General features: G+C 39.2%; 1 protein-coding gene across 11 annotated transcripts in view; it reads left to right on the forward strand.

Moving 5' to 3' along the window:
* The window catches only part of LOC124407742 (tropomodulin), a 70,063-nt gene that overhangs the window by 30,184 nt on the left and 15,999 nt on the right, over positions 1-23,880 (forward strand). For 8 of the 11 annotated variants that reach the window (XM_046884190.1, XM_046884196.1, XM_046884197.1 and 5 more), the window contains exons 2-3: positions 22,805-22,957; positions 23,511-23,678. In XM_046884190.1, the coding sequence (XP_046740146.1) occupies positions 22,805-22,957; positions 23,511-23,678 (321 nt within the window). Of the gene's footprint in view, positions 1-12,616; positions 12,779-21,971; positions 22,174-22,331; positions 22,542-22,804; positions 22,958-23,510; positions 23,679-23,880 lie in introns of those variants that run through there. The other 3 variants (XM_046884201.1, XM_046884200.1, XM_046884199.1) reach the window with 3 other exon arrangements.

The following is a 23,880-nucleotide window of genomic DNA, read 5'->3' on the forward strand; positions in this document are numbered from 1 at the left end:
TGCAATGCTCAATTAATTACTAAGTTTCTGCCAGGATTAATATTTCTCTGTGATATTCGGCTTAGCGCGGAGATAATGCAGCTTGGTGTGTCGAAATTGTAGAATATATAATGCAGATGCTTCGAATGAATGAAATCTTGAAAATTGTAATAACGATTTTCACCGTGGTGACACGGATCATTGCTCAGTAAACAATCCGTGTTACTCAAGATGTATAATTTTTTTGTAAAGTGTATAGATGGCCTCGATTTTCGCTTATTTTCGGCTTTTCAGGATTTTGGATTTAACATTACTGAATTAAAATTACAACCCTACTGACGATGAGCTGTTCTTGCAGAAAATTAGTCTACAAGAAACGAGAAAAGTACGATTTTTTGAAGTATCTATATTAGACAAAAAATACGGTTTCAAATAGTCTTTTTCATGAAAACTCATTGTCGAATTAAATTCGGGGAATTGGGTACATTCGCAGTAAAATTTTGGTAATATGTGCTAACGATACAAATGAAAGAAACACGTTTTTTACGAGAGGAAAATATCGTGGGCAGAAATTGCAATTTCAACTGCTAGAAAAGATTGCTATGATTTTAGAAATTCTTGATCTTCCGAAGCAACGCTTTGAGTGAAAATTTATTTTTGGAGCAGAAATTATCTGCTTTTCTTTGTGCCTGCAGTACTCAACTGATTTATATTCCGCAAATATGTTCAGTAATACGTTTATAACGATTTTTCGAGATACAGGTATAACCATAGCTCTATCCTAATGGATTTACGGTGCAATCGAGGTAGTAAAGTAGCAAACTTGGCGAGATATCGAGCCAAGCCGGAAATTTAGACGAAGCTCAAAACTTGAACAATAACTGACACCTCCCAACCGCTTCAAAGTGTTTTCTTTTTTTGTTTACCATTATGAATAATGAAATACCACTTTGCCGGATGCTGGATAACTTTTCCATAAATCAGATCAGTCGACAAATACCAATTGCTTTCACGAATGAAATCGTTTCAACTGTCTTGGCACGTGTAACGTACCGAATTACGCAACGTGCATGGTTGACAGGTACTTGGGTCGCAAAAATTACAGCCGGAAAACAGCTCGATTACTGTTTGTCTCCTCGCTTGCTCGACCAAGTGGATAAACCTCTCGGTGCCTGACCGAGGAGGGATTTCCTCCACTTGGCGTCAAGTAGCGTAACCGTACGTCGTCAGACGCCGAAGATCGACTCGCCTTTCTTCTTCGTTAAGCTTTTTACAATCGACTGAAGCTTGCAATTGGGGCAAAAATTTTGGGAATTGTGAGAGAACAAAGGCTTTAAAGCTTTGACTTAAGGTCAATCGACTTAAACTCGAGAGAATGTATTTATTTGCTTCAGTATTTATTGATTAGTATAAGACGTACCTACGAATGAATTCTTGGTTGAATTTGTTAATTTGTTTAAAATAATGTCCCCAATATAGACCGGAAAATATTAGAAAATTGAAAATTGTAGCTATTTTAACAAAGCCCGGCCGCACTTATTGATATCTTTTAATTAATTTCTGTTGAAATTTTATATTTATTGTTAGTTGAACTAAGTTGAACCTAAAAGCTAGATCCATATTCTCCGACGGATAATTTTTAGCTCGCGACGTTCGTTTAGTTGCATGAAGTTCACCATCGTACGTCGTTTCTTCTCGGCTGATGCGCAAAGCTTCTTGCCAAAAATGAATATTTGAAGTTTCCTGTTTCTCCGCGTAATTGACAACCTCGGTATGCAAGAGTCTGAAAGCGATCCTGTCGCTTTGGATTAATACAGGCGACTCTTATGCACATTGCATGCATTCCTGCCAGAAGAGTCGAAGTGCATTCTTGGATCTTCGAGTGAGGCATTCGCAGTTGGAAAAGCGACGTTGAAAATCTGTACGGAAATTATTTTCCTTGAATTTAAAGCATCACGGTTGATGATCAGATAAGCTCCAAGGCTTTCGCCGCGGTATCTATACGTGCAATAACGACTTCCGAGAAGCCACGAAAAGTCGAGCTTTACCAAGTTCACAGCGGATGACAACATCCTGCACACAAAAATCAAAAGGCAACAGCTGTTCCTGGTTATTTGTCGCGGTCTCTTCCAAACATTATTTTTGTACAAATTTTGGCTCGGAAAAATTGTCGCCTGACGTCAGGACATTGACAACTGCCACGTGATGTCGAATAGCACTGATGGTACATTGTGAATTCCCTTTGTGCAATAGCAGTGGCAATATTATATATATATTCACGCCATTCAGCCGGATGCAAATACGCCTGCAAATTGAATGAACGTATTTTTGCCCGCTTATCTAGCATTGCCACGTTGGTTGCCAAAACTCAAATTCGCCTAATATATCTATATTTCGGACAAGAAGTAACGATATTTGATCGCTAATGCATCTGGAAACAAAAAGCTTCCCAGGGTATAGATTATGTCATTATGTCAAGTCTATTTAGCTTCTATTCTTTATTCTAGTATTTATTCGTCTCGGAGAATTCCACGGGAATTATTTTCGGATTTGTTGATCTTGAGCTTGCATTGAACATCAAAAAACTTGGACAAAAAACGCGTTGGCTGATTAATATCTGTATTAGCAATGAATTATTTTGCTAGCTTTATCTACAACGAAAGTATGGCTTAGCTATTTAATTAATTCAATTAATGGCTTCAGTTGTTGAGATAAATGAAATTAACATTTCAATTTCGTATTAACATCATACTAGCCATAATGTAATTTTATAATTAAAAAATTATTTGAATCATAGGACAATTATAACTACAAGTGTTCTAAACAAATTTGCATGGAAGTAGGAACTTATTCACAGAAGAATTCAGTCGATCCTTCTCTTTATATCGTGATAAACCCATAAAATGCAAACCAGAAGCGTTTTGCATGTGCAGTTTTTTCGGCAGTTGTATTCAGCGTTAACAATAAAAAACAGAATTTCTATTTCCGATTACAAATGTGAGCTACGATATCGAAAAGTTGATTTATCGCGTCAATTGGTGAGGCGTGATTGTTTCAATTGTGTGAAACCGGGGCAAATTTTTACGTGGAAATAAAATTAAATAGAACCACAAATTTCGTTCGCATCATCTTCACACAAACTCCATTTGAGAGCAAAAAAAGATCTATTAATTTCGGCGAAAATCGCTTTTGTTCATTATTGCATTCGTTCGTTTATTTGGTCACTCTTTAATGTCGATGCTCTATTCAAAGCGTTTATTACCCTGCATGAATCATACGATTTATATTCATGTATTTAGAACGTGACCGAAGATTTAAGATACTTTTATATCTAAGATGTTGCAAAATGTTTCTGATGCTGATTTATCGGCTTGACTTTTTCCCATCTCTTGCCTTTCGTACATAGAATATATAATGAATTTTGTAAAAGTTTCACCTCGTAGTTAGACGAAGTGCCAAAAATATTTTGCACCCTTAATTTTTCGCGCCTTTACACTTGTATATACGGTGTAATTACACTGGTTTCAACAAATTAAATATCCTTGCGGCTTGAAAAATCTACGTATGATGTACAGGATTATTTTTGCCTTCTGACAGTTGAAGAAATTAAGTAACAGCCTCACGTAAGGATACGAACATCCTTCAATCACTGTACGCAAATAGCGAACCGAAGCATTGAAACTTCGCGGCTTTAATTAGTTACGGCAAATCTTTAAAATAGCCAGGATTCTCCGGAATGAAATATCGAGTAAAAATAAACCCGTGATATGTCGGGCGACGTCGGGCATCGGAGTCTCGGATGTGAACTCGTTAATCTATACTTAATACACATTTTAGTTTGGTTAAAAATAATCACCGCATTTCGAATCCATTCGATCGACCCTGCAGTGAAAAAAGGAAGAACGAACCCGCCATAAGACTTTTAAGTGATCACACAAACAAAAGGAGAAAATATTCCGCCCATTATTAGACCTACTGTTCTCAGTCTGCTGATAGGCGATAAAAATTTTCAAACGGTCGCGTCATTTCGACTTTTTAAAGGAAAGTTGTTGCTCCGTCTTTTGTATCAAAACTTGGTTTCGAGCCGGTTGAATTTTGCGTTTGTACAACACGTGTAACGCTAATGGGAAATATAATTACAGGTAAAAAAAAAAAAAAAAAAAAAAAAAAAAAATTCCGGGTCTAATCGCAATAAATTGGGCTCAAAAAGCCAATTAGCGACGCAAAGCGTATATCCGAGAATCCCGTCTGCGCCTACTTGTGTACATGAATTGCCATCTGTGCTCAAACAGTGACAGTGACATAACGAACCTACGCCCACGTCGTTTTACTCAACAGCGATTCCGATTCGCAAAAACTTGGTATCACCGTCCTCGCAATTTATTTATTCAACCTCACCTGAAGGTTATTTTTGAACATTTTTGGAGGCTTTGCGTTTAACAAACAAACTAGAAAAATCTTCAACTATGTCGAATTGACTGGTTCTGTTTATACGTAATAATATTAACGAATCCATATTGTTATATCTGTCCGAATGAGCTTTTATTGAAGCTATTGAATTTAAGCGTAATCAATTGTGTCAAGTAGTTTTGTATTCCATCGCGTTGAGACAAATGTTCAGTTTTATATGTATTAATTTATATATGTTAATGCAAAAGTTTTCACATGTGATACTGTGATAACTTTTGATCTCGTATCGCTCTCAGATTAGTTAGACACAACGAAACACGTCATTCGAACGTTACAATGTTGCTAGCTCGTTATTCAATTATTGTGATTAATGTAGTTACCAATTTCATTGGGATTCACAGAAAAAAGATAAAGCACGTCGCTACATGATATTGAAAATCTTCATTACTGTCGTCCCGAGTAAAAAAATAGGATCTCTTACGTAGGGCTCAAAGATCATTAAGTAGGATCTATTTCAATGCGATATCAGACCCTACTTTGACGCTAAAAATGTCCGAAGTTTCCCGATTTACCAAGTTCAGACTGAAAGTAGCGTCTGTTTAGAACCTCCCTTAACCCTCAAGAGGTAGAGATAAACTTGCTTGATTGAAACCCTCTTTTAACGCTGAAGTCCTACCCCGCTGATAAAGGTCTATCGATTCGCATTGATTACGATAGAAATACAAAAAATACGATTAAAACGTATAAAATCAAATTAATGCAGAAAAAAATGGCAAACGGCAATTTTGAAAAACAGTGAGAATTAGAAAATATATTAATAGTAAATGCAAAACTCTTAAGTCCCGAATCAAGTTTAGCTTACTTTTATCTCGAAGACGCTTTTGATCCGGCCCGAAGCTTCGCACTTCTTTTTTCTATTTCTCCTCCTTTCGTAGTTGATTATTTGTGGCTCGAACGCAAGCCAAATTTGATTAGCCCAAATGTTTGTTACAAGATTTTTTGTTTCACGAAATCGGTTTTCAGTTCAGGCAGTTCTGTTCGTCTGTTTCGAAACTGTTGACGTTTAAAAATCTGAATCCAATCAACGCTGAGAACTGTATATAAAAATGAGTGGCCGAGGGTTTGGTTTATATTTTGCATCCATAAGTAGACTTTGTAAACAGATTAACACACGCCTTAAAAACTTATGGGCTTGAAGCGCTTCTGCACACACTCCGTCGGCAACGTATAAAGTCTATCTTTTTATTATCTGCATGATTTTTTACGTAAGGTGTGCCGCCTATTTTACGATGGAAGAGAAGAGAGTATAGAAACGGATTGATGAATTGCATCATCGTTAAGGCCTCCAGCTTGGGGATCGAGAAGAGATCGCTTTCATGGAATTATGTCTTTGGATCTCGGAATTGATACATTATTTTTTCCAGTTTCCTGGAAAATTAATTTATGTGTCAGTTTGACCGATCATTAGGATATCTAAATGAGTCTCGGGAGTTTCTCTTTCCCTTGAAAATCGGACGATTTACTTGATGTACTAAGAAAAGATTTTGCAGTTTAATTCTAGCCACATTTTTAGAATATAATGTCCACTGTCATACGGATGGTCAGAAATAACAAATTATAAGATTAGAATTCGTTCTTCCTAAATCATATAATTAGCCATGCAAATCGTGAAGCTCGAGAGAAAAAATAGGCAGAAGTGAGTCAGCCACACGCGTCTGCAAGCCAAAAAGCCGAGCCAGTTGAGCTTTCGTTACGATATGATTGTGGCAGTTTTATCGCGGGTGAAAAATCGACGGGAGCAGTTTGATTTTGGAATTTGGGTTAACCGATCGCAGGAATTGACGTCGTTTATTCCTCCGCATCGCTGTTACAAGATCTGCATAAAAGATGAGTGTGCCTCGTGCGGAACGAAACTTAGCGAGACTTTTGTTTGACTTTGCGAACGAGGCGTTAAATTTCTCACACACATTGTTTCATTTTTCCAGCACATCAAGCCGCGGCCTGTTACTACTCAAAAATCCGAGCCCACTTCTCTGTTTGATAATAAACAACTCGGCGGTATTAAACAACTTGAGCACACCGGGTAAATATTGGAAAAATCGTGAAAGATAGCTTGACGGTGAACAAATCGGACGTGTTTGCGCTGAATGTAGACGCCTATGTAGCGGCCTTTTACAATTAGACTGACACAGCTGCTTTATCCCAAATCCTATAAAGTACCCGCTCCGCAGCTTCCGTGACGCCTTTCGGATCCATTTCAATCGTACAAAGATCCTCGTTTAATTCCATCAGATTTTTACAAAAATTTTGACGTTCCCCTTGTATTTGAAAACCCTAGTATAGAATCCTACGTTTGACTCGTGCTTGCTTCAGATAATAGGCTAAAATACTACGTTAGTAACATTTTTGAGAAAAACGTTTACTCAGTTCGATCCCTGTTCTGTCATCGATCAGCATCGTTTTGAGAATAAGAGAATGATGAAAGGTCTTTGTGCCCTGAAAATTTGTCAAGTTGTTTTTGGGTTGTTTAACACTACCGTTTAAATGTCTAGATTTATTTTTTGTCGTAGAACTGAAAACGACAAAAGATCCTTGCGTTACAGGTATTTCACGTGTGGAATCTTTTAATTCGATTTTCTTTTTTCTGATCTTGCTGTGAAATCGTCGCATCGCGCATAGCATCGCTTCTAGCAAAAGCGAATCTATTTCTAAGAGATGATATTTATAGTTTTAATTTCTTACGAGTGGTTCGGTGACGTGTAATACATATAGGTATTATATACCTATTCGTGAAACGTCGACTCGTATATGATATACTATATGGTATAGATATAGTATATGCACACATTGGCGGAGAGGAGGATCTCAACGTTGAATCGCGTTATATTCTCGCGGCTTATAAATAGATCCAGCAATTGCCTGGATTACACGTGTTCGTTCCACTGTGCGACCGAAGCTGCTGCGTCTGCGATTGACAGCTGTGATTATTATTTGTCTCTCTGCCATGCCGTTTCAAACTCACAGCCTATGCATGCATAATGTTACGCACCCCAACGTCATACCCGTAACAACGTGTCACCGTTGCAGTCCCGTCGTGTAGTGACTTACCGCTGGTAGCTAGAGAGTTACCTGCGAGTGTCAACGACCTTTGTCATACATAACTTTGACACTTTGTCGTCAGAATTAATTTTTCGTATTTATTTTTATCCGAACATGAACAGTGAAAAATTATGTTTACATGATTTTTTAATAATTGTTTTATAACGCAGTGGGTAATTGAAGACTGATTTTGGTACGAATTTTATCTGATAATGTAACGAAATTGCCTTGGACTAAATGCTGGTGATTTTTGAAAAAAAAAAAAGTTGGAAAATCACTTGATTCCGTTATCGAATCTTGATGCGCAGCATCCGGGAAGTGCACACGACGAAAGATGCTCTCAGAATAGTATGGCTCGATATCGCAAGTTATACACACATGTATAGCTATATAATATGCAAGATTGCCAAACAAACATTTCGCAAGTGGTTTTTTCTGACTCACAATATCTCTAACAATAAATAAGATGCTTCGCACAGCAGCATACGTCTGTGCAGAAATATGGGAAGATAAATTTTCTTATATATTAAGAAAATTTCTTAAATATTATTTATAAGGTATAAAATCTTGCGGTCCAATATATTTTTTTTTTTTTTTTTTTCTTCCTTCGCATACATTTATCTACAGCTTTTGAGAAAACGAAAGGAAAATTTTTGTAAAATACCGCGTTAGCTACAAACTCTGGTAATTTATCGCTGCTAATGGTCTGACTAACAAAACAGCTGTGGTGGATAAAAATTTATTATCAAATCTGAAACTGATTAACGCGGTGATACGTTAAGTTGAAAAAAAAAAAAAAAATTCTTCGTATTTTAACAGTTTCTTTATTAATCCACAACGATTTTTTTTATCGTACAATATCAAACTCCAAGCCGTTCATTTCTACTTCACGAGTAATTACATGTAATCGAGAGGCCATATCCTGACTTGATGGAAAAATGTTGTCAGCGAATTAGCGGCAAGTTGCAGCAACCGTAACAAAACGAGCCAACTCAAATCCGTCCGTCAATCGTCGACGTTTTCTTCTTCTTTCAAACCTTGTTACGAACGTAAAGAGAAACACGAAACCTTTTCCGTTTACAATTAGAAGAGAGACAACGCGTCCGCGCTTCTTGCTTCTGAACAATACTGCACGTGAGCAGAATTTTCGTGTTACTTTATATTATCCGTATCTTGACAAGCAACTGTCGACTGGAAAATTACTCTACACATACTGGAGAAAATTCATTATTCTAAACATTGACTCGTGGGATGCATTAGCACAGACAAAGAGACTGTGAGTAAGGGAGAGAGAGACAGAGAGAAACAGAGACAACAGAAGCATGTAATTAGCTCTTTTATTCCGTCTCTCATTGACATCAGAAATCGTCATCACATTTGGAGAAGAAAGACACTGTAATTGATTCAACCATCGCTAAATGATCAATACGTGGCATCTACACCGTGTCTTTATCCACCGATTAAAAATAAGTCTAATTGGGAGCGAAAACCTGAGATGCAATTTCTCTGATGAATGAAATTGCAATGATTATGTTCCACCGAGAACTCTGGAATTAATTAGCTCGTGTTGCTTTGATATATATATACGTTCAGACTTTTCTGTGCGTTCATGCGCGCTGAGATTATTGGTTTCTGAATTTAAAAAATTCTTCTGTAAAAAGTTAGGTACGTTGTTACGTTCATTAGGTTTACGTCATGGTCAGTCGTTAATCAGACGAGGAGGTCGTTCTTTGCCAGTTTCAGGAATTGTCCGAGACATCGTTTTGAGAAAAACTACCGATAAACTTTGAACGTTTTCTGATAACGATGCAGACTGCATATCTCGTGACAAGTGCGATCCCACTTTTCAGAACATCGCATGTCTGTCTAATTTCACAATACACTCCGCATTAATTCCGACTGCAAAATATACTCTAGTCAATTCAAGGGTCCATTCCATTCAAAGATGATCACAACTTATAATCTGGAATTACCTATGGGCGAGAGAAAACTCCGGAAATGAACAAGTTGGAAAGTTTCCTGCGGTCAGAACAGAATTAAACCACATGCAACGGGCACGCTGCTGCGTTAGGAAAGGTCAGTGTAGGTCTGCATCTTGCTAGAGCTCGTATTGGCGTCGATGAAGGCAGTAGAGCGTGCTATTTAGCCGATTGTCTTGTTGTTAGTCAGCTCAGAATCTAATTGTCCGAATTCAGTGCACGCTTATAATTAGCTCGTCTGATTTCACACAGCTATAATACGCGTGGTAAATACACATTTGATTTGGCGATTGACGAAGAATATATTGATAGATGGGAAAAAAATAAAAGAAGCGATTTTAAAACGCATTGACTATCGATCGTGGAACGCGTTTGAATCGAGGAGTAACGTCACGCTGTGAATTGATGAGACCTGGCACGAATTTCATCTCGCACGACTGCAGCTGAAAGCTCAACTGCACGACGCATTTTACTTCAAGTCAAAAGTGGGACGCGATGGTTGTAAACTTCGCAGACATCAGCCCGACTCCAGATGTGCGCTTTCTACGTAAAATTTGATTTTCCACGGATAGGATAAACTTGTCTGGGAATTGCGACAGCCTTTGCTGATGAAAACTCACACCCACGTGCTGAAGAGAATCGGTTTTTGCGTATCATTCGCTTGGTTTACGTGTTTTAAGTGGGTTTATAAACGAAATGGAAGCTAAGCCGTCTGCATTTATCCTGATGCGATTGAATTTCTTCCCACCGCAAAATACACAATGTAGAATATGCCTGAATTGTAATTCTCTGCATAGTGTTTGAAACATCGGGAACAGCGTGGAGTCGATTGAATGAATAGAATTAGAAAGTTATGTACCCATCAGCACGAAACGAGAATGCGAAGAAAAAGATTAGAATGTAATTAGAAACGAATTGGCATTTGTTTACTCTGAAAACGACAATCTCTCCGCGTGATCGATACAGCGCAGTATTTACGATGTGGATTTTCGTGTTTCTGGAGGCTTTGGAGTGTCTTTGTACACCTAATCAACTTGCATAGGAGTAAACTGATGTTTCATTTACCTCAGAGGCACTGCTGTCTTTTTATACAAACCATATTTTGTATCGTACCTGAAATTTCCTGTGTCAATGACATCATAAGCTGATAAAAAATGTAAAGTTAAGGTGAAACACTCGATGAATTTTATTTTGCGGAAAGAGAGAAAAAACATTTTCTCAATAACTTCGTGCAGACAATAGAATCACCGTTTAGCAGACACTCTTTATATCTTTAATTGCGATTCTGATCAGATACTAAAAATTACCCGAGTAGACTGATCTGCGTTTATGCTCTAAAATGCGTATTTTTATATTCGTGTTGTTCACAATTTAATGAACTTCGTTCTGGACAAAGGAGAATACAAAGCATGGAATCCGAGGAGCAATAAAATCATCATTAGCCGCCTGAATTACGAATTTCTTTGTCTCAGAAGATGCAGAAGCTTGTGGAAACGTTACAAGTACAAGAATTTGGTTAGAATCCCGATTCAGAACTTTTGCAAATGAATTTTCAATTTGTGTATGACACACTGTAACGTGTGTAAAGATTTGAGGTGAACTTTGGCGTGCAATTTAAAAGCACGTATTGCTTATACGCATGAAAAAATTCTCTTGTATCAATCGAAACGAGCTTAACTCGTCTATAACCTGTAATCGGTGAGAGATTTAAAACGGGCAAATAATTGTCTAGATTTACTCTAGTTTTTATTTTCCCACGCACGGTCGAATGCTTAAGAGGGAAATTAATGTTCAATGGTATCGCTTTCGTCGGTAAATAGTCGCGTTGAGAGCACGACGTTTTCACCTTTTTTTTGTCTCATCCGTGAGAACTGGGACTCGGAATGAATGATTCCTGAACAATTAAAAGAAAAAGCGTGTGTAAGAGTTAAAGACTAGCAGCGGTGGCTGGTCGCCGTCCGGAAGAGTGAAAATTTCCAAAGTGAATTATGGGAATTCGAGGTAACGCGACGCCATGGGTTTTACGAGCGACGACATAAACTCGGGAACATGGAACCCCGAAGAAACCTTGAACCTTGAGTGCATCGGACAAAATTATCCCAAGACGATGCGGCGCATGTAATTTGGGGATTCGTTTCATATACGCAACGCGTATCAACCTCAACGCCTACGCCATTAATATCCTGTAAAGTAACAAAAAATAAAGGAGAAAAAAAAGGAAGGAAAAGAAAATAAAATAAAAAAAAAAGAAAGAAAAAGGAATATTTCTACCGACTTCGAGATAGACTTGCGCCTGCTGTATCCTCTTGGCAAAATGCCCGCTGGGCTGCGCACACCTTTGTTGCTCGTAAAACTTTCCATCCTTCTCTGGAGGCCAGGTCTTGAGACGTTGTGCACTTTCCACAGGGTAATGGCTAGATGAAAACATCTCGCTTGCTTGTAATCCGGAGACGTTTCATCGCCATGTCACTACAAACTCATACCCACACAACGTGGATCATTGTACGTACATGATGGCTACTTGATCATCGGACACCCCGAAGCCCTTTGTCAATGAAACTTGCGATATCGTTCAAAGACATCGTCATAACGCGATTCCTCAAAGTGTGCAGCTGATTTTTCGCCACACAGCAAACATTATACTGTCATGAATTTTTTCAAGGCATCTCATGTTATGTACAATGGTTGCCGTTAATCCGCAGGCCGAAAGTGATATCATCCTGGTAAAATGGCGTCATCACTCCCCACGCTAATTTCATTAGGGTCTATTCACAGCGGAATTGACCCGGAATGACCTTCATCCTATGAAACCACAACGTGCTGCTGCCTCCACGCCAATTCCAATTCCGATATCTCGAAAGAAACGATCAGCTTTCCTCGACTCTGATTTCCTCTGGAATATAATTTGTGTCGTTAACACTTCCTGCAGGATGCAACTGAACGCACCTCGAGGACGTGGTCACCCTCCGCCTTCACCTATTGTAGGCTGTACTTGTATGCTGTCCAAATGCACGTGCATTGAGAGATAAGTGTTACACAGTGCGTGAGTCCGCATCGTAGTCCCTGTCATTCTCTCTTCGGTATCCTCTCTCTCGCTCCCCTCGCCTTCCAACGTAACACAACTCTGTTGTCTAGTGCCATTCACTCCGGAGGTTTCCTTCTGGTCAGTTCCGCTCCTTTGTCAGGGTAGCACTGCTCGGTCTTCCTTCGTAAGGTTTCGAACTCGCAAGTAGTGTGCAGACACGTGTCTTGGAAGCTTGTAGAAGCTCCGATAAAGTGCAACGAAATATTGGATAGAGCCAGCATTTTTGGTAAGCATTTCATCATTCGTTATTAGTACTAAGTGTATGGTATGGTGAAAGAACTAACACCTTCTATAATTGACCTCTGGATTTTATTTCCTGCAAGGATAAAATCCATTTCACTTTCATTTCATTGTCGTTTCGCAACTCTCAGAGATAAGGATAAGAGTAAAAGTTTATTTAGCGCATCGACCTCGTCGCTCAATACAAACGGTGCGAACTTCTCCAATCGATATATGCATGCATGCGGTATGGCTCTTGGTGTTTATTGCACGTGCTAATTAAGAATAAATTATTTACGACTGAACCGGCAGATGGAAGTGTTGATGTACTTACATGGTCGCAGAAAAGTTTCATCACATTCAAAAGATGACAGGATACAGTAGGATTGGAAATTACTAGAAATATGTCTCTTCAACTCTTTCACGCTGGACCATTTATCTAAGATTTTCTTTCATAACATGAAAATAGGAAATGTAAACATATTAGAAAATACAAACCTGAGATCTATACAAGAATTGCGCAATCGGCTGCAGTACCTCGATCACTGACCTGTTGGTACTCTAATCGTTGGTACGTGACTTTTCAATAATTGGCCGAATCTCGCTGTTGTATAATATTTACCAATGAAAATAGAAGCTGACTGCTAATTTGAGCTAGTACAGTCGTTTTAATACATTATATAAGTGCAGCCTGTTCTATATTACACGTATAACTGGGTTAACTCCCAGCCAGTTAGTGCAGAAATTCACGGAAACATTTTGGTGTTTGAGAAAAGACATTAACAAACGCTTAGTACATTTATTTGTGGAACTATTGACGCTTTGTTGCTTTTTGTATCCGTACACTGGAGTCCATGGATCGCCACACGAACTGTGGTAATGATCTCTTCGACTCCAGACGTGGCGATTTATTGTTGTTTTGCTGTTTCGAGAAAAGACATTAACTTATGCTCAGTACATTGGTTTCTGGAACTATTAAAGCTTCGTTTCTTTTTGTATCCGTGTATCAGAATCTATGGGTCGCCGAGACAAGCTCACAAGCTACACGAATATTATCTCTCTGACCCCAAAGCTGATGATTCATTGTTTTGCCGGAAAAATGATTTTCAAATATTAAGAAAATTGTACAATTGGAGAAATGACAATAACTATTTTACACCAAGTATGAAAAACTTCGAGAGATACGATTGCGAGACTATTTCATATATTTGTCTATCCATGGTAAAAGAAATTTTGGTTAATCCGTGTACGAAACACGAGGGATTGAATCGTAGATTGAAATGTTTATAGTATTATTTGGTGATCAATTGCCTGCAGCCTCATGTTTGATTCCATCCATAAAATTCAGGAATACGACTGCCTTCTGTTGATGATCGCGAGCATTGACCCGAGTCTTTACGATCCGCAAAGAAAGCCCCGACATGCTGACGTCGCAAAATTGTAAAGCATGTGTAAACATGAATCGAAAGTAAAGCCAAACCTTCGAGTCTACTTTGATCATAACGATTTTCTCAAGTAATTTCGATATATTTCTTCTAAAGCGTCACGCCGGAACGAACGAAAAGAAAGTATCGGCAATATATCGGAGATCAAGATCTTGAACTCTGATGTATAATTTCTTCGATGAAAATCTCTGCGAATTATAACTAAAAAATGTGTGAAAATACATCCGCGTTTCACTGATGTTATGCAACGAAATTGAAGTGGAAGCTGTTGGCATCGCAGTATATAAAAGTGCTGTTTTATCAAACGATTCCATGCTGAGTGAATAAGTGTACCTACCGTGCCTGACACATACTCACATATGTCACGTGACTTGGCTGACCCACCTGTCAACTGGTCGACGTAACGAAGACCTAAAGCGGTCCCTAAGCGGCCCAAAGAAACCTGTCAAGGCCCCAAGGCAAAATTCGGTCGATCGAAAGTCGAGAGAACCGGGGAAGCAGCCCGACAATAAAGTGATACCGTTTCCTGACACGAACAGTCGACCACCATTGCAGAGACGGAATATAACGGGATCGATTCGTAATAACCGTGAAAATAAAATTGTTACAAGCACGCACTGCGGGAGTCCAATGATTGCTATCCCACGGGAATGCGTTCTCTTTTTTATTTGCCAATTCTAATCACGACCGTTGGTCTCATCGACTTTCGTCGTACCTTCACGTCTTTAATTCCTCGTCATGTAATTTAGGCAATCTTGTTCCAGTTGGGCAGTAATCCGAATTTTTTAAGTGTATCATGGGGTTATTATGGCGGTAACAGATTTGGACATGTGTCAGTTTTGGGGTTAATCTGGATGATGAACGTGTTTAGTGGACTGACGTGTTCTTGATAAACGAATTATTGCTCCATAAATTAACCGTACGGGAAATCGTTTCTAGCTGATAACTTGCAGGGTTCAAAATTCACTCGCTGATTATTATAGTTGATAATCGGTTGGCGTAATCTTTTTAGAAGATAATTATTACCAGAGACAATACGTTCTTGGTTCTTTTTATACGATGTGTTTTTAAATCTCAATAGCTGCTCACATGATACACATTGAAAAATCCAAAACTGAGCCAAAGTCTCGGACCTAGCATGCAAGAGACGTTTAATAAATCGAAAATATTTTGCGAGATACGAGATATGAAAAACAAGAAAAGAGCAAATAACGATGATGAAGGAGTCCATAACTCGACATAAATGTGAAGGCTGAAGGTCTGCCGCACGAAGTTTATCATTAATTCTAGTGTGGGAGTTGAGTAAATAAAAAAAATTATCGCTTCATCATCATGGCAAAGTTTCCGCGTTGTAGCAGCAGCATCTATTTACGTAGCCACCCTTGCCACTTGACGCTGATCCAACCATATCGGTTGGGAAGCGAATCTGGTTTGCCCACGCGGCAAATAATTACTCGTGATTGAGTAGGCTTACCTGCATTCATAATTATTATTTCACGGCTGAAAAGTGAAAGGACGAGCAGTGATGCTGGAGCTGTAAAGATCAAGCTGTGCTTCGACACTTCGGTGAAGTGCCGCTTGAGTATTATTGTTTCTTCATTACTATTACCGTAGTGACTAGGTACCTGTACCCTCTTACTTATGAACGGCGTTCCGCAATCTGTTCTAACAGATTGTAGCTTCTCAGCTATCTCTTGTTGGATGCAAAATTTCACAATCGCAACCATCTGCATCACTCACGTGTAAACATTTGAGAGGTACAAGAATCCTCCGATGATTCCAGCCGCAGTGAAACTAATTGGGTTCTCTTATTACGGCAATCGGAATAGGCCGATTATGATCTATAAAATCGGCTGTCATACTAACATCGTAATAAAATGTTTATTCGAAAATTTTTAGATTTCATTTGGTTCTTTGGATGAGAGAATGACTATCCGATTTGTTCACTGGTCGTCGAGCACCGAAAGAAGTGCAATATATTTACAGAAATTCGTTCTTCGTTACCTCATTCATCTCAATGTTCTCGCGCCGTTATTGCACTGTCAAGAAACTACAGTTATAAGGAGAAAACACGACAGGTGGTTCAAGCATGTTGAAGTAAATTGCAGGCAATGAAGCGTACGATTTCCGGTGAAGCTGTGCACACAGAGTTTTTGTTCCATCTTTTGCTTCCAGAATTCATTGGGTCCTTCTAACCTGCAGGTATATAACTCGAGATTCTCTATACCAACGAGCGAAGATTGTCTTATTATGAAATTCGTAATATCAAGGTACAGGTTTTCCCGTAGAGACCGTCTTACATCGAAGATTGTGAAACAGTAATTAGGTACGATGATAGCTCGGGATTTAATTACACGCGTAGCATCGCCATAGCTGGTATAATAATACATAAATTATAATATTGCGGCATTCGTGTTCCTGGGTTGCAGATACTTTCTAGGCATTGATTAGCTTCCAATATGCAGATCATATTTGAGAGGTTAAAGGACGTGTAGCTATATAATGTGCTCATTCGAAAATTGTAAAACACTTATAGTTGCCATTTGTTACCATGCATACTGTTGGTTGAGGGTCCGTTTACCATTTACATGTTAATCGCCAATGAAGCACAGTCTTCAGCACTTTTGCTTGGTACAAAGTCAACGTAGTTCCTTATACACGTATTATTATACTCGGAAGAAAAAATATAACTGCAGTATAACTGTTCAGTACTATTTGAGACTAATTAACAAGCGCGTTGATTATCGTCAACTAAGTTGGCAGGTGAGCAGCTCCCACACGTTTATTTATCTATACAGTAGATAGAAAGTTGGACAAATATGGTATCGGTCGAGGTATGGTAGGTAACTCATGATGTTCACAGCCTGATTTGTGCTGAACCGTGTAGTGTAGGTTAACTCACGACTGGATAAGCACGATGATACATGTTTTTTGATCTTGGCTGTCGATCGTAATTCAACTGACATTAAATCTCGAATTGGTGTTGGTGGTAGCTGCAGGAGGTAGAAAAGTGCCATAGAAGAATTGCCATATTTGTCTCACTTACTTTCACATTGATGGTGATTAGAAGCGTTAAAATTGAAGATCGATCATTGCGTTTCTGATTATTTTTTAAGCATTCGCAGCTACTGAACGGTTTGATATTATACTGTTGATCTAGCGAAATTCCAGCAGACTTATTCGATCGTCCAGTTTCTCTCCGGTCTTCCGTTCCAAAGTTAAGTTCTCCCAAGCCGAGCAGCTGGGCAGGAGATGATCGTTTTTTAAAAATGAATGAAGCTGATCTAAATATACCTGATAGGTATAACGCCGCGGTTGATATTCTAAAAAGAAAGAAAAATCTTCGTCTAATCTTCCGCGTCAGACTTTATGGCTTGTCGTGTCTCCGCCATCAAACAAACGGTCACGCCCGACGATTTTTTTCTTCTGTTAAATGGCCATTGAAATGCTTAACATCCTAACGAAATCTTTCTCGATTCTTTGATTTTGTATTGTCACCCTCCGACGCCTTTTGCACACTGTGCTTAAATGCTCGGCGGAGACTGAACTCCGAAACATGTGTCAGCCGTCTGCGTATTATTATAAACTATTTCAGACGCTGCGACGTGCTATGGACTTTGTTGTGATATTCTCGATGAATTCTCACAACTTTTATCCAATCTTCCTTCGGAAAACGTTTTTCGATGTATAAAATCCTTATACATGTATCGCGACATAAATTCTCATTGGCAAAACATTGCATTTGATTTTCTTGAGCCCACGACTCCCAGGACTAAGTGTGAGGAATGCCGTCTCGTTGAGCAATGAGGGTCGTGCAATGCCTCGATGATTCAGAAACCACGTACGGTAGTTTGTTTCTCCAATTTATTTTCGTGAACGTTGCTCATCGTTTTCGTGTTTATGATACTATTTCTGAACAATTTTAACGTAAACATTCATTCTCGAGTTTAGCTTCACCAAATATTTCCCTAAATTTCCATTCCACTGTACAGGCTGTTGATGATGTTGGCATGGAACGGGGCATAGTGCAGAAATTACAATGGTCGGTATTCGTCATCCGGTGGATGGGATTATCGACAGGCGTACTTGGGCACGAGCCATCGCCGAACCGTGAAGCACCAGGATTTTATCGCCTCGTTAATTTTACCTCAAATTACACATTTCTACGTCAGCGTGATCGATAGCTCCACAAAGTGGAATGACAGGAGAAAAATGACGACCCTTTGAATTGAGCTTTCAACTTTGAATAAAAAGTATCGAAATAGGTAGAATATAATCTACCTCTTTTTTCTTTATGCGCAGTTGCATTTGATGTTTTCTCCTTCTTCTTTCCCGTCTCTTTCACCTAATGACCATATCAAAGTAGATTATCACCGCGAGTGTTATACTACGACGAATCTCTTATACGTCACGCTAGCTGTTATTTACTTAAAACTCCGTTATAATTAGATGTCGCAAGTATAAATCCGCACCTCGGTGCGTGAAGGTGTGACAAAAAATCATTGTTCATCTCACAGTGGACAACCGGGTTAGGATAACATAAGCGATCATCATGGAGTAACCATGACGCAATTCGCATACCCATCGTGTTTCTTCAATGTCTCGATTGGTTCTCCAAATGAATTTCACTCATTAGAAAACATACGTGTACCAAATTCGGTCCTCCAGATGATCCTTAACCAATCAAGAGGCTCCGAGTTAGCCTGCTTATCATTTCTCCCTAGTTTCTTGCACTGGTCAGTGCAGATATGGAATGCGTATGGAATGGGCGGCGAGATGCAGTGCTGCAAATCCGTTTTCGCGTATACTATATGCGATTATAGGTATGTACGTATGTGACGTTTGCGATGCTGTAGGTCACGGGCAACTCACCGCCCGTTTGCACGGGCAAGTTGGTTAGCGGGAAGGCTAGTGGCCGCGGTACCATGGACTATAAATAATCGAACCACGGGGATGTCCAAGTATAGACCGTTGGGAGGGTGCCAGCCAGCCAGCCTCCGAGGAGGCCCGGTCTATTCTCGGCCCTGTCGCCGCCACCGCCACCACCTCGCGAACCGCCAAAACCGCCCGAACCATCAAAACCATCGGAGCCACCCCGGAGCCGCGTTTAAAAACCAGGCGCAACGAGCGCAAACGATGATGCCGGATGGCTTCTTCCCCTTTGCCGAGCGTATTTTCGATGGGGTCATGGTTCGCGAGAGTAGGGGTGACCTTGAAAATACCATCATCACCTTGTCACCACTGCAGCTGGATGGGTGAAACGATTCAGCAAATCTCGACTGAAACATTATTCATCCCCTGATTTATCCTGTAGGAGGAAATGGTTATACCTACGATTGTTACTGATTGTTGGTTTAGCTTCGTGATGGATATTGCACAGGTCGATTCTGGGAATTTGGAAAATTCGTCGGGTGTAATACATCAATCGAAACTGTTGTACTGAGCAGTTTATCGATAAGATGCTGGTTATCTGCAGAGTTCCTATACCTACCGAATGTATTCAATTCACGTCGCGTGATGAATTATAGATTATTCATCGTTCATTTTATTGCCCTCGAATAACGAAGTCTTATCCAAACAGGATCATTGCGGACATGGGCATAAATTGGTTTACAACTATTGCGGAATACCAGTGTTGTTACAGTGACGGAATTCAAAATACCGTTTCCAGTATTTTAGGTGTATTTGTTTATGTTTAATCAACGTGCAGTAAATTTTGCGGAGGACCTGCTTTGTCAACACCGTAAACTATATATTATACTTTTTTTCGCTTTTATCGATCTCTTGTTCTATTTGAAAATAGTCGATTGATTATCTGCATTACTTTTATTAGACTTTATCTTTACCTTGTTGTTATTATCTTGAAAAAAAAAGGAAACAAAGAAAAGAAAAAACCGTATTCAGCTCAAGATTATTGTTACATATATTGCGTTTATCATACACGCAAATTTTACGATATATATTGCATGAAGTTCCATTCCAAGTATCCGCAGTCAGGCCTGAACGCATTTCAGTTAGTTATCTATGTCTTTGATACTTTATCAGTTGGGTAATCCATTGTAACAGCAGCAGTAGGTACCAGGTATAAACTTGACATAATAACTTAATCGCGATGATCTAATGCGTTGCTTTTTGATAAGCTCGAACGAACTTCGTATTTATTACCTCGATACGGAAATTTGTAATCAAGTTTTTAATTACTCAATTTAGACGTAAATCGCTACACACGTTTGGGTGTAATATTCTTTCTTAGGCAATCATTCGACTTTTAGAGCACTTCGTCGAATCGACTTATTGAAGTTCTCAGTAACAATTGGTTGCCTAATAGTTATCACGATCACGTCAGCATAGTCGCATAACTCTTCCGACAGCTATAGGGTATTCATAAACAACATTCCAATTCATGTATTAATCAGCTGCAGGATTTAAATGTATGGAGATCTAAACGTGCCGGAGATGAATTTAAAAATAGCAAACCACTGTCGAGCACGTATCGCGCGCTTCGTGGTTCTGCAACCTGCTGTCAAATCGGCTGGCAGCCACTGTATGTACGTACGTACATACATACCATTCAACAGCATCGAGCTGAACGATAATGCATTCTACATGTTGATATTTACAGACTTTTAGATCGATTTTGACGGCGAAAAAAACCGGAGTGCATTTTCGGATCGCGTTTCATTCGTTCCATCATACATACATTATGGCAATATAGACGATTTCACGTTGATGTGGAAATATTTCGGTTTAAAATTCACATATTTTGTCATTTTCTTCAAAAATAATTTGCATGTGTATCAAATTTCTGTCTATATGTTTTAATAATACGTTTTCAGTGGCACATCAAATTTTGATGATTTGAAAGTGTTGGAGAGAGGTTTATTCAGGTTGAAAACACGATTTTTCTCAATTTTCTCTCGATTTATTGTCTTGCAACATTTATTATTGTTGTGTATACAATTAATAACTTTAAAGCGTTGTGAGATTCTCATACGAAAATATTTCAATAATATCAGCAAAAAATTTTCCAAATTCGATGTCACAATAGTTGTCGCTAGAGAAATTATTTGCCTATTATTGAAATTACGGTGCACTAACGCTTTTGGCCTAGGTCACGGTTTAACGATTGCAAAGTCAAGTTGAGTTTCTGTGTATTTCAAGCTAATTGTCATCCTTACAATGCCGTTCTAACGTAACTGGCAACTGCCCATAACGAGCGGCCGTGTTTTGTTTCAGAAAATTGTATCCTACAATTTCTGGCAATCCGATCGTCTTCAATTTTCTCCTAAAATCGGTGCATTCGATTGCCTATATAACCGGATTAATTCGAACCTCAGCTAGCTACAGCAAAGCATAATCCGCGGCAAACGCTCCGAGTATGCATAATTTGAAAAATAGCGAAATTACGGGTCGAACGATTCGTAACATCGTTCCAAAAAGCGGCTTTATAAGCACGCACATATACGATGGCGATCATCCAGGAGCGGCCGGCAGTCAATAATTGCGCAGAACAGGATGCGCAGTGAACACTGCCTATAGTCTGCTCACCTTATCGCCTGTAGCATCCATCGTGAAAGTGTCGCCGTAATTATTGTCCCCATTACGGGGCTGGTGAGTTTTGGATAGAAAAAAAATCCCCAAGAATTCACAAAATAACGCTCCGCGGGGCAGGACTGATTAGCCGGACATTTTGTCGCCCTTTATCAGTTATCTTACCGATCGTACATCATTCCGTGACATTTCTTAGTTCGGTCGAAGTATAGTCATCAAAGGGCGCTGCCGTAATCGCTCAAGTTGGACTGCTCTCTAGGCGCTAGTGCTTCTCTGCTTTAGTGTTTGCGTTTTCTGTGTGTGCACGCAATCGCTACGAAGGTGCTGGTAGCGTGTGCGCTAAAAAGTGGGTGAGGTTATTCGATCCTGAGTTGGTTTTTAAGGACACCTCGACGCACCGATGACTGTACGTAGAATCGGTTTTATCGCCGTATTTTCCATCGCTCTGATAATACGATATCGCTGACGCGACGTTGAGTTGAGTTGAGTTGAGTTGAGTTGAGTTGAGTTGTTAATAACGCCTGAAATATACACGGTATTCTGCACGCGTATATTCGACCGCCTACGTTTGGCAGGCGAATTGTCAATGAAAATCTATCGCGGGCTGCGCTGTCGAATATAATTAAGGTCAAAGGGTATTGGCCCGCTTGGATTAGTGCCGAATTTATTTAACCGTCAGTTTGATTTATTGGCATCGGTTGCTGCTTCAGTCGATCTCCGAGGAGGACATCGAGCGAACGTCAGACGATGGAAAAGCGGTTTAACCAAAAATGGGTTAATTGATAAATATATATAGCACATAGAATCACGCTCAAAGATCATCCGCTTATCTCTATTCGCAATTTGAAGAATCGCTAGATAGTCGTCACCTCCGTTTAAACGATATTCTGATGATTTTTCCATCAAATATCTGTTACTCGTGCAACGATTCCTTTTTGATTATTTTTTAATTGGGAACTGTGTATCGCTCTGGTTTTCACTGATGTTACGTTATTCTACCAAAAAAGATGACTTAATGTGATCGTTTGATTTTACAGACGTCCGCGTCGACAAAAACAACCACCATGACAACGGCAGCCAAGCTGTACGGCAAAGACCTCAGCGAATATGACGATGTGGATGTGGACGATCTACTGTCACAGCTTTCGCCTGAGGAAATAAACATACTTGCAAAGGAAGTTGATCCAGATGTGAGTAAAACTGTTTCTCATTGTAGATAGACTCTCAGCCAAAAACCAGAAATACCACTGTTGATAGCCAATGATGTATCAAAGGGTAAACGTTGATGTAAACAAGCGACAGGTCTTATAATTCTTAGGGGTTTTTAAAGCTTAGTAAAAGTATGTTGAAAGAAATCTGATAGAACCTAGAAAAAAGTATGAAATTCGAAAGGATTTGCTACCCAGAAATTGATGGTCAATCGTCCTACTAATTGCATCTTGGACTAAAATCTTTCTAGCAAATAACATGCGTTGTTACCAATAGGAAGATGTCACTTATAATTTTTTTACTTCTTAGTAAACAGGCATTATTAGTCAAATATTATGAATCTATAGATGTTTTTCAAAGTCTAGTTTATTATTTCTTATTATCCTAATAGGTGTTCTCATTTTACACAGCAACGGCTTTAAAACATTGTTTAATGTTTGTCAAATAGCTAATATGTATATCCTACTGTGGAAGAAGTTAAGGTTGTTAATTTAGTGTAATGAAGCGATATATTTATGTGTGCTCTTTTTATAGGATAGTTTCATGCCTCCGTCGCAACGTTGCAGTTATGAATGTGATAAAGATCCAACAGGGCCGCTAAACCGCAAGAAGCTCATCGATCACATCAACAAACAGGCTTTAGAGACACCTGATATCCCAGAGTTGAAGCCATACGTGCCGGGAACTGTTCGTGGGAAGAAAGTAAATGTTATTTAATTATTTTTATGCTTGAGGGTGAGCATCACACTCCCTAAAGCTTGCCTTTGGCCTCTCAAGGACTTTGTATAGGGCATCGTTCGCATGAAACTTTGATTCGAGCGATTCACAATGAAATAATTTTGTCCAATGGTCTAACACAGATGTTTTTAACATACTTTACAAACTCTCATTCAACCGTACAGTT

The sequence above is a fragment of the Diprion similis genome, chromosome 6, assembly GCF_021155765.1.
Source record: "Diprion similis isolate iyDipSimi1 chromosome 6, iyDipSimi1.1, whole genome shotgun sequence".
NCBI lineage: Eukaryota > Metazoa > Arthropoda > Insecta > Hymenoptera > Diprionidae > Diprion > Diprion similis.